This window comes from Protopterus annectens, chromosome 11.part0 (genome assembly GCF_019279795.1).
Source record: "Protopterus annectens isolate FY-2018-M chromosome 11.part0, PAN1.0, whole genome shotgun sequence".
In the NCBI taxonomy this organism is placed as follows: Eukaryota; Metazoa; Chordata; order Ceratodontiformes; family Protopteridae; genus Protopterus; species Protopterus annectens.
In genome coordinates, this window is record NC_056745.1 from 1,475,414,624 (window position 1) to 1,475,430,111 (window position 15,488).

Consider the following 15,488-nt stretch of genomic DNA (forward strand, 5'->3'; position numbering starts at 1 on the left):
GTGTATAAGGAGTGAGTGGGCACTGCTAAGCTGAAATAAGATGTCAGAACATTTGACAGGACACCAAGTAGTTAAGTGCTCAAATGCAGCAGCTAGGAAAATTTCGGAGCTGTGCTGAGGTCAGTACATCAGACAGAAAATCACAAAAGTTTTCCACTGCAGAAAACGTTTGACATCGGATCCTGAAAGCTGTGAAAAGACACTTCAAAACAATAACACATTGCGGGGCACAAATGAGATGGTGGTACTCAGACTGTCTAAAGAATCTGGAAGCACCCCCATTTCTTACTCTTTTCCTGTCAAGTATGCTGTTGTCAGCTGTCATGGCTAATTGAACATTTAGCCACTTAGTTCTGGCAGCAAGGGGCCATAATCTACTGCTAAAGTATCTGGGACAGGCTGTGGATTCACCTTCAAGTAGCTACAACCCACAAGTCAATATATTAGAGCAATGTTATCCAAGGCTCTTCTCCAATATACTAACAAGGGAAGGGCTTCATAAAGACTTCAGTTAGTGTGATGAAATTCTATGATGTAATGCTGGCAGGTAAAAAAAAAAAAAAGGACTGCAACAAAACTACCACTTTACAGTGAAAACAGTCTTTACAATACCTCCCCAAACAATAACCAGATAACTGCACTTAAAATGCAAGGGCAGCATACATTACATATACAGTCAAAACTGACACCCTTGTCAAAACAAGGGGAAAAAAGATGCACATTATCTTCCAAAACAAACAATAGACTGCATTAATGCAGTCTGGACTAGCCCTACCTCTTCCATTCGAGTTGTTGCATTAACTCGCACCATACTTCCAGGCCTCAGCAGGCTCGTCTCATGCAAACGCACACACAGTAGATCAGCGGCACTGTTTGAAGGGGTACAAGCTAGAATCCTGCTGTCTGCAAGAGTAAAGTGTATCTGCAGGAATAAAAAAAAAAAACCTAAGATATAAAACAATGTACTCAACAGTGGACCTAATTCTGTTTTGTTGTAATGCAGTTACAACAGTTTATGTGAATGAAACAATACACAAAATCTCATGAATAAGCAGGCTTCTATGACAGATGAACTATACTACGTATCTTTCTGTTTTTTACTGTTCACTTTTCAATTGTTCCGAATATGGAGAAACTTTTTAGTAATTTAAAGAGAAGGTGGCATTCATATTCATTTCACTTAAGCGCAGTGGGTATGTGAGCTGGTCACACGCAAGCTAGAAGCGGCTAAAAGATAAAAGCAGCACTTTTGCACAGCAAAATCCCTTTTCTGCAGCTTAGGCATCTCCATGGTCCCCACGTTGTGTGCTTTCCACTCGGACAAACACCCCAAATAACATGGGCTGCCCCTTCCTATCCCATTGCTGTATACCATCTTATTTGGATAGCATCCTGTGAAACTCTCCCTCCAATCAACAGGGGCAAACTTTTTCTCAGGCTAGATAAAGTCTTGGACAAACACCCAAAATAACATGTGCTGCCCCTTCCTATCCTACTGTTGTATACAATCTTATCTGGATAGCGTCCTGTAGGATACCTGTGAAACCTTCCCTTCAATCAACAGGGACAACCTTTTTTTCCAAGCTATATAAAGTGTAGGCGCTTGCCTACTGTTTTCAGTTACTATTTCACTGTATTTTTCATTAGTTTTGTGGCTTGCACACTTCCACAGACCTTCCCCTATATTTCCAGACATTTTTCCCCAATTATGTTTCGGCATTTCAGGTTAATTTGACGCGATTCCCTGCGTTTGCCACTAGATGGCAGTGCATCACTGAGTAAACTATCTCCAACACTACACCTAACCCAAAGTTACAGGAAATAAACTAATTAAAAGCAATACAAATATACATAGCCACATTCCCAAACAAGTGCGTTGCTTTCTACCTTTAACCCTTGCCTACACAAAAGCCTAGTCCCAAACCTTGTTTTTTGCCTCATTTATTTGTGTTTAGACTTAAATTCACCTGATAACTACAAGCCTAGTGCTGATCCTGATAGCTTATTTCAGCCTTGCCTCCTTCAGCTGGGCTCAACACCCACCCTTCACTGGTTTCACAAATCTCAGTAATAGTCAACAATCTACTATTTGGCAGCACTCCTCCTCCCCTTTCATCAATACTAGTCCAGGAGTACCCCAGGGTTCCATTCTAGGTCCCCTTTTATTCAGTATATTCATCAATGTCTTCCACACTACTTCTACCCACAGTACTGTTATCCAATACACAGACGATTCTATTATCTGCTCGTCTAAATCTGCCTTTGTACAACAGCAACTTACTCAAAGGGCATTTACCTCAACAGAATCCTGGATGTCACAGAACCATCTCACCCTCAATGCAAATAAAAATAATCTCTTAATATCTACCCCCCAAAAATCCAGCCCACTCAACAAATCTAAATTCTCTATTCATTCCCAAAATACTATTACTGAAGTAATTCCTAGTACAAAATTGCTTGGTGTCACCACTGACTATAATTTATCCTTTGACCTTAATGTCTATAACATCAAATAAAAAAACATCAAAAACTAGGAGCCCTTTATAGGCATAACTACTTTCTTAGCTTCTCTGCTAAAAAGGGCCTAGCCTCATAATTTCTGTTTCCAACTCTCTTATATGGCACCCCCATCCTTACCAATATTCAGTCCTCTGAAAACTACTCTCAACACGTGCTACAAACAAAGTTGCCAAATTTGCTGCAAATGCTAAATTCTCCACCTATCATTGTTCCGCACTACATCAGCTAACTTGTCTTGAATTCCCCCATCAGCTCATATATCTACAACTTACTACTTGCCCATAAACTTATCTACCACCCAGCAGCCTGCCCATCCCTCTTCCATATTCTGACTACATACCATCCTAATCAACAACATAGATCAGAAAACAAAATGTTATTAAACATCGATTAGCCTAAGTTCTCTGCGGGCCAAATGTTGTATTCGTTTACCATTTCCAAGCGATGGAATAATCTCCTCCTTCACTCAGGGCCATCCCTCATCCTACAACATTTAAAAAAATCCCTTAAACTCCATCTCTCCTCACACTGGCTATGCACCTGCACCCCTACTGACCATCTCAAAACCTGACCCCTCTCGAAATCCTCCCCTTCCTTCCTACAGTTCGCTCCATAACTAATCTATCTTCTGTATTTCTCATTCTTATCAATTTCACGTTGCCATTACTTTAACCTTTAACCTGTGCTATCCCCATCTTATGCCTCCCATCACCTTCTTTACCCCTTAAAGTGTTTCTTAACTCTACCATTCTCGCTTGTACATTAAAACCTTTAATAACAAGCAACACATCATGATAATAGACGATCCTTTACCGATGTTACCAAATGTATACAATGTCATTATCAGTTATTATTTTATGCCGTTATTTTATTTTTATTCCCTTCTATTGTCTTATACACTCTGTTGCGTGATAATTCTCTGTATGTAACTAAATGTGGAGCTTCTCCCTGGGCCTCAACTGAAAATGGGCTTATCTCAGGCCCAGTGGACTTTCCCGGTAAACAAATGCAATAAATAAATATATATATAGTTAAAAACTGGTTTAGACAGTCTTATGCAAATGAGAGAATGAAATGCACATGAGCCCATGTTAATTGTATGCTAGTCTTATGCAAATGAGGGAATGAAATGCAAATGACAGCATGTCAACTGTGTGACTTACTTAAGCAAATGAGACTCTCTGATTTTTTTGCGATTCACAGGCAATCTGTGATGCAGAACTGGGCCATGTGCAGTTCTAAGACAAATATAATTTCCAGTCTCTTTGAATCAGTGAACATGCACAGTTTTGCTGAAAGTCTTACTTTTTCCTACTCTGGCTGCTTGATCCTGTTGCACCGAAAATGATCAGCGGTGCTCATTGGTCTAGGTGGAGAAACAGGTACAGCACAACCTGGATGAACTTTGCTGAGGAGTTTTTACTGATCTGATTTAGAATGGACAGGGCTACACAGTAAGGGCTTTGGTTAGCTTTCATGGTCCATAAAAGGGTAAACTGCGGAATGCATGACATTCCCATCCCCGTGTTTTCCAGGAAATGTACAGCCCCTCACTATTTTTTTTAAACATTTATTGACCAGGACAGTTTGGCTAGGACAGAGTCTTTAGAAAGTGGGAGGAAACCCATGCCAATGCAGGAAGGACATGCAGACTCCGCAGAGAAGGCACCCCAGCTGAGAATCAAACCGGAGAACCTCTTACTGTGAAGTGACAACACTAACCAGTGCATCACTATGCCTCCCAATAAACCGCTATTATTCGCCACTGGGACTTTTCAGACTGAGGACACCGTGGGAATCTCACAGGCTTTTGACTCAAGGATACATCAGGTCCTTGATGTACATTTGGCCCATATGGATGAGCATGGCCATTTCCCGGTGCCACCTGCATACTTCCTATGGAATGGTACTCTTCCCTGAGGTGTCTGGTGTGATACACACTGCACCCATGTGGCTATAAAGGGCCCTATATGGATCATAAAGGAAGAGATAATGTAACAGGAAGGGTAACCATTCCATCAAATGCCCAAGGAAGGGTAACCATTCCATCAAATGCCCAAGGAAGGGTAACCATTCCATCAAATGCCCATCTCAAATATATACTCGAAGAAAACCCACCGATCAACATCCTGACCTCCTGAATGGAGCACAGTACATGTCCTGATTTGTGAACCAGTAGCCAACAGGAAGATTACTACAACTGGCATATGGCACACAAGTTGGATATACTGCCATTTCCTACATGACCAGTTCCCTAATGATCACCTAGTAGGCAGGTCAATGTATGGTAGTGATGTTAAACCCAGCCATTTATGTGTTTATATTACAACATAAGGTACTATCGACTAATCCCCTTCCTTCTGCATCTCTTTCCTGGTTTTGCTTTCTAGATGATGCAGGACTTGACCTCTGGCTAATGATCCCAGTTTGAAACCTGCAAGGAGCTGCTGAGGAGTAAACTGCCCCACCCCAGAAGCAGACAATCATTCAGTGAATGTTTGGCCTGCTCACAGGCCATTTTTGTTGCCTGGACAAATCTGCAGGGGGCGAGAGTGTTCAGTATGAGCCTGTTATTACATGCTGAATGTTCACAAGCCTACTGCATTCTGTGTAATATGATCAAATGTCAGTCTGGTGTGAACTGCCACAGCCACTGACCGACTGTGGCAGTGCAGCTTCGTCTGTCTTTTGTCCCACAAACAATGGCCAGCCAGTGGCAGCAGCACTGCAAACCCTCTGACAGGCTAGTGCACAGTAATTTGTTGTGCAGGTTAGGCACAGGTGTCTTGTCCCCAACTACGGATCATGAGATTCACCACATGACAGTGCAAAGATACAAAGATAACGATTTATGCAGGGTTATATATGGGCTATGCTGAAGGGTGTGTGGTCAAACTGTGGACATTTCTCTATGTATTATACTCAAATTATTTGCTTTATGCACGACTTCACTATGGTACCTGTATCATTTGCAATGGTCCAGGGGACCATACATGACTGAGCAAGTCAAGAGCATTTATTATTGCCACCATCTATTTTACATGTGTGTTTTGGTCTGTCCTTTTTGTTCCAAAGACCTTGCACTTTTACTCCCCACAGATGCTCCTCCCCAAGTAAAGTCTGAGGAGTCTGTAATGAAAGATTGTGCTGGAGACTGAAGCAAAAAAAGAAGACCTAGATTCAGATTAAACTGATCTCTCTATCACAAAAGTCCCCTTTTTACAAATCCTAATACAGGAATCTGGAAAGACAAGGTGTGTTGATGTTGGGACCACTGAATCTCTCTCATTTGGATTCTGGCCAGTGGGACCATGAGAATAATTGACACTATTAATCCAGGTATTCTGAGAAATTCCGCTGCTGAAGCTTTGGACAGAGTGGAAAAACCCAGGAAAAGCTCTAAGTACAGATCAACAACTGTGGAAATAAAGCTTTCTGAACGGAGATATCTAAGAGACACCACAGGAAAACAATCCCTTGAGGAGTCTAACAGGACTGCTTGGATGTTATCTTGAAACCCCACTCCGAAAGAGATCTCCCAACCAAGTGAAAGATTCCTGACACTTTGAAATCCAAACAAGGAAAAATGTCAATACCTCGCAGTCTGCAATATGCTACGAGTGAGGCTAGATGCTATTTAAATACCCTTGGGGCAGTGGACACCCCAAAAGTGTATATAAGGCTAAATGAATGTGATAAGCATCCTTTAAATCTAGGGTTACTAAAACACAAAGGTGGAATCAGGGACAACAGGCTGTGAAGTGACAGAACCTAACTTTGGGATCTTCACAGACTGGTTTGGAATAGATCCAAGGCTGGTCTCCAAGAGCCTTCTTTCCTTGGTACCAAAAACATGCTGGAATAAAAACCTTTCCCTTTCAGAGAAAAGGAGACCGCTTCTATAAGTCCCTTGAGTCAGTATTTGCTGAAAGACAGGAAAGAAAAGACTCCTTGATCTGATGGATGAGGAATCCCCTGAAAAGATGGAAGGGACTTTACTGCCACCTGTATCCCTGATGCATTACTTTCAGAACCTGTTTGTCTGACATGATCTAGTTACAAAGACAAATGGGTTATCCTTTGGTGGAGATTTAAAGACTTGCCTGAATGGAAAGGGGGTGCATTTAGCAGATATTCATTCAGACTTGTTGCACTGTTCTTGTTTCTGAGGGACTTAGTTACTTTTTACAGCCTCCTATTTCATTGTTTTTGAATGTCTGCTTGCTTAAAACCTAGAGGTGGGTGTGAAACCTTTATAAGTATATAGAAGGAAGGCTAAAAAATTGAATACCCCCCCCCCCCCCAAAAAAAAAACAGCTTCCCCCTTTCATCACAATTTTTCAGGGCCTCAGTAACAGATGAACCAAATACCACTTTGCTATCTAAAGGAGAGTTCGAAATTTCAGTTTTAGCAACCTCAGGTATTCTGCGTACATAAAACAAACCTGATCACAACAGGTCCAGTAGCAGCAGCTCTAGAAGAGGCATCAGCTGAATCAAACATACTTCAGTGTGTGTTTAGTCACCGAAGACACAAGTAATAAATTACTCCTAAAAGATTTTCCTCAGAAGTGGCTATAATGTTTCCCATATACTCAAATGATACAATAGTAACACTTAATATACGAGCCTGAGAATAAAAAAATTCTAAATACAGTAGCAGAGGTATATACATTTTCCCAAATCTATAAGAAGCTTTCCCATACTAATCAGAGGGAGAGGGAGTAACATTTACCAGATGTTTAGCAGCAGGGTTTACCAAAGAAATCACTGAATGGTCAGATCTGGGACTGGAAAATACACACATGACTGAGGAACTTTATACAATCCATCTACTTTCTAAGGGGCAGCAGGGCAGGCTGTAACTAACGTATCCTCTTGATGCTGGAAGAGCAGGAGGAACAGGAATGGATTCAGGAAATTCCAGTTGTGATATATCATAGTATTTCTTCAAGGATTGTGGAATATAATTATCAGAAAAAGAAAATTCTTCTAAGGGACCATCAGAGGACATACTCTCCTTAGAATTAGAATCACTTGCCTGATGAGAAAGCAGACATTGTCCCCTCAAAAACATCTTCCTGTTCAAAGACTTCCTTTTTCTTTTTCCCAGAAACAGGAGAGTCAAGAGACTGCATTACACTCTGAACTAAGACCAACAAATCAATCCTGCCCAAAGTATCAGACACACAGGAAGAGAAATGTAACTTCCTGCCTTTTTGTCAGAAATTTCTTTAGAAACACACAGATTACTGTTAGCCAAATCATACCTGGGGACAGGTCACCCAGTCCAGCTAGGCAGAGAAACATTCCTTGCTTCTTCCTCCAAGATCAACAATAGTTGTTCTACCTTGACTACTAAGGGCACTCCAAGAGCCACAAAGGACGTGCATAGCCCACTGTGGTTGAAAGAACTACACCAGAGCGCGCCAAGGAAGAAGCCGAATGCCCTGAGGAACCATAAAAGGCCAAAATAGAGTTGCCTATCGGTGGCTAAGGCAAATTTAGCCCGCTGTTTGGAAATTTTCTTCTTTTTGTGACTAAAAGGAGAAAGGTACCAAGGAACAAGTAGGTTGCTCCATAGTTGAGCCAAAAATCAGGAAGTCCTTGCAAATAGGGTAATTTTGTAATCTTGCTGAATGACTGATAGGATTGTCAGTAAAATCGTTAAGCATTGGTTTCACCTGAAACACAATGAAAAACACATTACATACTTACCACAACCACCCAAAGCAAGTTATCACAGGATTTACTTAAGAAAAATGAAGTAAACTTAAGATCGGATGTCAATTTTCATTCATTCTTCAACATATGGGCTTGAATCAAACTCGGCCACTGTTCTACAGCTCGTGAAAACCACAAACTCTCCAACTCCTCCCTTACCCATATTGTATACTTTCCCTCCTTCCCCACATCACATCTGCCACCTTCAGGAACTACAGCTCTCAAGCGTAATTTCCATTTCCAGCACAATAAGTGTTTTTTTTTTTTTTTTTATGTATCTTCTAAAGTTTCTTCCTAAAGTTACTCTTCCCTTTACTCTTACCGTTTGTCAGTTATTTCTACAGTTACCATTCTTGGTATGTTTTCCTTTACCACTTACCGGTATCTTGTCAGTTACCACTTTTGTTAGTCTTTTGGAAAAAAAAAAAGTTTTGTCCTCTGCCTTTTTACATAGTGTATAATTTTTGTTAAAGTTAGTTGCTGCATTCTTGCTAGAGGTGTCATGGCAGAGCAACCTTAAGATTTTAAGAAGTGTTGTAAATGTGGGCACAAGATTCCATTAACACCCATGCATTGTGTGTACATTGCTTAGGACCTGAGCATTTACAGGCTGTCTTGTCCTATATGTAAACCATTTAATCCACGAACTCTTGTGGACCGGAAAAACAAACTGATAAAGAGCTCATGCCATCGGCCTTTCCAGCATCTTTCTGGAGTTCAACTCTCCAGATCAGACAAAAAAGAGGCAAGAAAAAGGTCTTCTGATCAGGCTAGCTCTTCACACTCTTCCTCGGATCCAACCTCAGAGCTGAACAGAGTAAAAAATCTTCGGATCTGACATCACAAATATTCGGATCCCACTACTTCAGACACTAGGTCCATCTCTTCGGATCGTAATCCCTTGGTGTCTAAACTACTTCCCAAGACCAGATATTCATCGTCTCTGAATCCAGTCCTATCCTGGCTCCCTTTGCCATTCCTAGAAAGACATCATTCTTCCTCCATCGCCTCTTCCCATTCCTCCAGAAGTCTCACAGAAGTGCATGTGGAGAGGGAAAGTTTCTTTCGACAAATTCAGACTGGAGTTCTCCCAGACCCTATCCCAATGGGTCTGAAGACCTTAACTAGTATGACTCCACCTCTTTTTGCTCCTACTCCAATCTGTCCTTTGGTTTTGGAGTCCTTGGATCCCAGTATCCAGATGCCTCCTGTTCTGGATCAGAAGATACCCTTATCCTTGGAACTGAAGTCTTCTCTGAGCAAGTAGGAATTAGAGGCCTCTCTGAGCCAAAACTTCATTGTCAGATCCAAGGGGTTAGAGTAGTCTCTGAAGTTATCAGAGCAGTCTCTGCCTTTCGGAGCCTCGGCATTCAATAGTTCAGCTCCAACTCCTGCCTCAGGGGTGCTGTCTTCGGATCTGATGGAATAGTCAGTCCAGAAGCTTGTCTGCTCGGCTCTGATGGTTTCTTTCTCTCCTGAGTGTTCTGCCTTTGAGGTGGTAGACAGTATTCTTGTCTGGAGATCAGACAGCCCCCCCCCTTTGGACCTCCCCTTCTGTTTCTCAGATGTCTTTGTGTTGTAAGCCTCAGCATTCTACTCCACAAGGCAGCCGGCCCCACAGGGTGTAGTTATTTCTTCCACTACTTCTCCAGAACATTCCACCTAAGAGGTCCCTAGGAAGAGAAAGTGCAAGAGAAGGCAGTTGGACTCCCCCAGGAGTTAGTCACGAAAGATGTGGATTTTGATGAAGAGGGGTCCCCAACACATTACAGAAATCCTGAAACGGTGCGGTTGGTTCTCCCACAACCCTTCTCAACAGGAATCGGTATTTATTGAGGCTTTTGTACTGTCCAATCTACCTGCTAAGGAACTCTGCCCGCTGATGAACTCATTGATTTCATCTCTCAGCGGATGTGGAAGGAACTAGATTCTGTAGAACTAATCCCCAAGGGGCCAGATAGGATCCTGGCCCCAAGTAAAGGAAGGGAATGCTGGAACAAAGGAGTACTGGTACATGCTATGGTCATGGTGGCGGTGACCAAATAAAACCTCATGGAACAGAGTTAATCTGTCCATCCCCTAACAGGGAGTCTAGGGTGATGGACAGATGCATCAGCGATTTGCTCACAGGTCCCTGAATTATTTGGCACACCTCACCAGACTGCAGAGGGATTTGATCAAAGAGCTCTCAAAAACCCTCTCAGGGACTAGTACTGCTGAAGCAGAGGCTTCTGTTGCTTCACAGTTAGCCACCCTTCAAGTCCATTTCAAACTCATCTGTGAAGCTCATTTTCCAAGCAGCTAAGGGAGCCTCAAGAGTGGTGGGTTCAGACATTTCCATTAGGAGGCATGCCTGGAGGAGTCTGTCTGATTTCTGCAAAATCATCCTTCATCAATACTCCTCCTGACGGAAGTTAGTAATTTCGCCCCAAGGTTAAAGACACACTCTCCAGGTGTGAGAAAGATGGGAGGGCTCGTCTGCTGTTGTACATTTGTGACTCCTCAAAGAACCTTTTCCTGGAATCAATGAGGTGGTTGAAAGATGTGGTTCAGGAAATACCAGGGTCCTATCTATGATACAAGTGTAGAATGTTCTCTTCAAAGCAGAAGACGGAACTCCAAAAGAAGATGCCACCCACGAGGCAGAGATGGCCCACAGAACCAAAGGTCCAGAGATTCTCTCTCTGACAAGCCCATCAGGGCTCCTGAAAGGAGACCTGACTGTCCTACTCTGGAGGCAGATGGGGACTTATCCCTGCACCAGAGAGGCTGGCTAGACGTAACAAAACATACTTGGGTGCAGAGAATTATTTCCAGCGTCTATATAATTCCCTTTTCTCTACCACCACCGTTACAGAACAAAAGTTCCGAAGGTCCACTCAACCAGAGGAAAACAGCAGCTTTGGAAATACAAACGCTGTTAGAGAGTCATCCAAGAGGTTCCCCCCAGACCAGCAAGGCTCTGGAATGCTCTTGAGTTTTTTTTAGTGCCAAAGAAAAGAGAGGATTGGAGACCAATCTTGGATCTTCATGTTCTGAGAACAAGGCAGGAAACCACTGGATAAACACTTTATGTGATTTTGGCTGCATGTCATGTGATATATTTGGACCTATATATAAAGAGCTGGTTCTATGCATTGTTTTGTATTAAGAAAGGATTGTATCCGAAAGCTTTACTTATATAAAGTGTTTATCCAGTGGTTTCCTGCCTTGTTCTTTGCATTTTGGTTCCTGGCGTTTATTTCCTTCATCTTCATGTTCTGAACAAGTCAGTTCAGCATACAAAGTTCCAGATGGTCACGGTTCAGTCCATTTTGCCTTTCCTGCACACAGACTACTGGATGCGGTCTATAGATCTCCAGGATGCGTACTCTCACATAAACTTGAACAGACTGGCCAGGAGATGCTCAGGCGTTTGGCTAGGAGCCAGTCACTACTAGTTCAGAGCACTGTCCTTTGGTCTCACCACAGCCCCCAGGGTGTTTACCAAATGCATGGCAGTGGTAGTAGCTCACTTTAGACTAAGGATTCAGAGTGTGTTTCCATTCTTAGACGATGGGCTCCTTACCGTCTCGACCAAGCATTTACTGATAACAGCTCAAGACCATATACCCCAAGCTTGTTCCAACCTGGGTATCACAATAAACTACAAGAAATCTTACCTTCAACCTTTGCAATCACTAGAGTTCACAGAAGCCAATTTCAATACGTCAATGACTGTCTCGCTGCCCTTGCCGAGGGTTCAAACCGTTAGATTCCAAGTCCACAGGATAATTCAGAGTTCATCGCTACCAGCCCACAAGGTATTACAGACCCTGGGGTCCATGTCAGAGGCGATCATTCTATTTCTACTGGCAAGGTACCATATGAGAATATTGCAATGTACATTGGCAACCCAGTCATCCATCTTACATTTATTTATTTACATTTGTTGACCGGGAGTGTCCGACTGGATGAAGGTCCATTTTCAGCGGAGGCCCGGGGAGAAAAGCTCAACAGTTAAAATACACAAACAGCAGTTACACTGGATTTACATAGCAATTAACAATTTGATTAACATAGCAATTAACAATTACAAACATAGTTACAGACGAACATAGTACATCAGTAGATAACTAAAATCTTTATCTGCGAAGTACATAACAGACATTAACAATTGTTACAATAAGAAGTTCCTGCTGTATAATAAGTAGTAGGCTTATGAGCATCCAAGCTTGCTATAATCAAGGTAGTTAGTGGGGTGGAAAGAAAGGTAGTGGGTGGATGGGGTGGGTGATATTAGAGTGGGAGTTGCAAAGGCATAGCCAGCATGTTTTTAGGTGCACTTTTAGTAAAGTTTTGAAGTGGGTGCATGATGGTATGGAGGTAATTGTGGGTGGGAGGGAGTTCCATAATTTGGCTATGATGCAAGAGAATAAGAAGTTATGTACCTACCATAACGTTCCATGTTAGTTGTCTTCTCTCGCCTTCTTTCTTGCTTGATGGGTTCGGAGCCGATCCCTCGGCTCCGACTCGGCACTTGCTAAGCTCGAGAGTCACTTTTACCAGCTCGAGGCAGCCCCATATCCCATGATGCAAGGCGGTAAGTACCCAGATCTCGTTTGCTAACAAAGGGCAATAGCACCAAGCATAAAATACTTCCCAAAGGAAGAAAGAAAACTTACAGATGGAAGAAGGACCAGGTCTGAATGGTCTTCAGCATAACAGTTTCTTATACAAGGTCTGTCCAGGCCAGGGGAAGGAGGGAGGGTCGCAGAAAGAAGGCGAGAGAAGACAACTAACATGGAACGTTATGGTAGGTACATAACTTCTTAATGTTAAGTTGTCAATCTCGCCTTCATTCTTGCTTGATGGGACCAAGGCCCCTAGCACCTCTATCCTGGGTGGCTCAATGGAACAAACTCTTGAGGACTGTAGAGCCAAAACTGGCTCTGTCCCTGGAGGCCAAGTCCAATTTGTAATGGGAAACAAAAGTGTGAGGAGTAGCCCAAGTGGCGCTGCACAAATAGTGTCCAAAGGAAGTCTAGCTTGAAAGGCTGTAGAAGTAGCTAAGCTCCTAGTTGAATGTGCTTTAGGTTTTGAGCACAGCTGTTTTCCCCTGAGCGATAAATTTCGAGATGACCGAAGAAAGCCATCTGGACAAGGTCACTTTAGAAACAGGAAGGCCTTTTTATTATCCGCATAGGAAACAAAAAGTTGATCAGATTTTCTAAATTTTTTTGTTCTGTCCAAATAATATCTAAGTTGACGGTGGACATCAAGATAATGTAGCTTTTGTTCAGCTCTATCTGAATAGTTAGGAAAAATACAGGAGATCAATGGATTGATTCAGATTGTTCTTTGAAGCGACCTTAGGTAAAAAGGATGGATTAGTTCTCAAAGATACTCTGTCTTTGTGAAAAACCAAATAGGGGGGTCGAACCGAAAGAGCATGAATTTCAGACATCCTCCTGGCAGATGTAATAGCCACTAGGAATAAAGTTTTCCAAGAAAGATATTTCAGGGAACAAGAAACAGCTGGCTCGAAGGGGGGGAAGAATCAAGGATGTCAGCACTAAATTTAGATCCCACTGAGGAGGAGGATTCCTGATTGGAGGCTTTAGTAGGAAAATTCCTTTCAAGAAGGCCCTGCAGAGCCTATGGGACATAATATTATGATCTGCTATCCCGACATGAAAATTAGAAATAGCAGCCAATTGAACTCTGACTGTGGAAGAAGAGGAGCCTGCATGAAAAATCTCTGCTAAGAAGTCCAGGACTGCCTGAACGGGGCAGTAAAAGGATCAATATTTTGGGCCTTAGCCCAATAAGAGAAACGTTTCCATTTGCTTGTATAAATCCTCCTGGTAGAGGATTTTAGAAGTTACTATGATGTCTCTAACTGGGTTAGAGATCAACGGAAGCCTGGCTAAGGAAGGAAGTGGAGCAACCATGCTGTGAGGTTGAGAGAAGGGACTGACCGGTGCAGCTGACCCGATTGGTGAATCAGAAGGTCTGGCACTGGGTCCAGATGCCACGGCTGCACCAAAAGGTGATGATGGAGGAACGGAACCAAACTTGTCGAGGCCAGTAAGGGGCAATGAGAATCAATTTGGCTCTCAAAACGGTAGCTTTCTGGATCACCTGAGGGATCAGAGGAAATGGTGGGAAGGCATAAAGAAGTCCCTGGGGCCAATCCTGGGTCAGAGCGTCTCTGGGGGGATGGCCTGATAGAGGGAAGAGGCTGAAGAAGTCTGGACATTTGCTGTTTTGGGAGTAGCAAAAGATCGCAACATGGACGACCCCATTCCAGAAAAATCTCTTCCGCTATAGATTGCTTGAGAGACCACTCGTGAGGCATGAGGATAGCTCTGCTCAATCTGTCCGCTATAATGTTGGTTTTCCCAGGGATATGCGTTGCTACCAGAAACCGATGAGAGGAGATCGCCCATTGCCATAGTCTGAGCCCTTCTCGACACAAGGGGTAGGACTTGGTTCCGCCCTGTTTGTTGATATACCAAACTACAGACATGTTGTCTGTGTGGACTGCAATCGTCCCTACGGGAAGAAAGTCGTTGAGGGCTTGCAACGTTAAAAGCACTGCTCTCATCTCCAGGACATTTATGTGCAGATGGTACTCGAACGGCTGCCACGCCCCATGAACCATCCTGCCCTGATAATGACCCCCCCACCCGATCAGGGAGGCATCCGTGGTGACAGTGGCTATCGGGGATGGGGGTACAAAGTACCTGCCTTGGTGAACCTGAGACGATGTGATCCACCAAGCAAGATGCTCTTTGCATGTCTGTGTCACCAGAATCTGGTGACGATTGGAAGTTGCTGGTATGACCACTGTGTGAACAGCATCCACTGAAGAAGGCGCATGTAGAATCGAGCCAGGGGAAGAAGAGTAATGGCCGCAGCCATGAGACCTAATACCTTTAGAACCATTCTGGCCTGTATTTTCTTGCTGGCCAGAATGATCCTGACATGAGTCTGAATGTCTGAAACTCTTTGTTCTGTAAGGGTAGCTGACATCCGAACAGTGTTTAAGTTTGCGCCTATGAAGGTAATAGACTGGCAGGGCGATAAGGATGACTTTTCAAGTTGATTGAGATGCCCAAATGAGAACAAAGGTCTATTGTGTAATCCCTGGCTTGTATAAGCTGATGCCTGGTGGTGGCTGACAGGAGCCAGTCGTCGAGATACGGAAACACCTGGAATCCTTGACGTCTCAGGTGAGCCGTGACCACTGCCATGCATTT

General features: G+C 43.1%; 1 protein-coding gene across 1 annotated transcript in view; it reads right to left on the reverse strand.

Moving 5' to 3' along the window:
* LOC122815091 (RNA helicase Mov10l1-like) overlaps positions 1 to 15,488 on the reverse strand; it is a 1,410,002-nt gene that overhangs the window by 86,027 nt on the left and 1,308,487 nt on the right. The window contains exon 17 of the mRNA XM_044087332.1: positions 776 to 922. Coding sequence (XP_043943267.1) covers positions 776 to 922 — 147 coding nt within the window. The remainder of the gene's footprint in view (positions 1 to 775; positions 923 to 15,488) is intronic.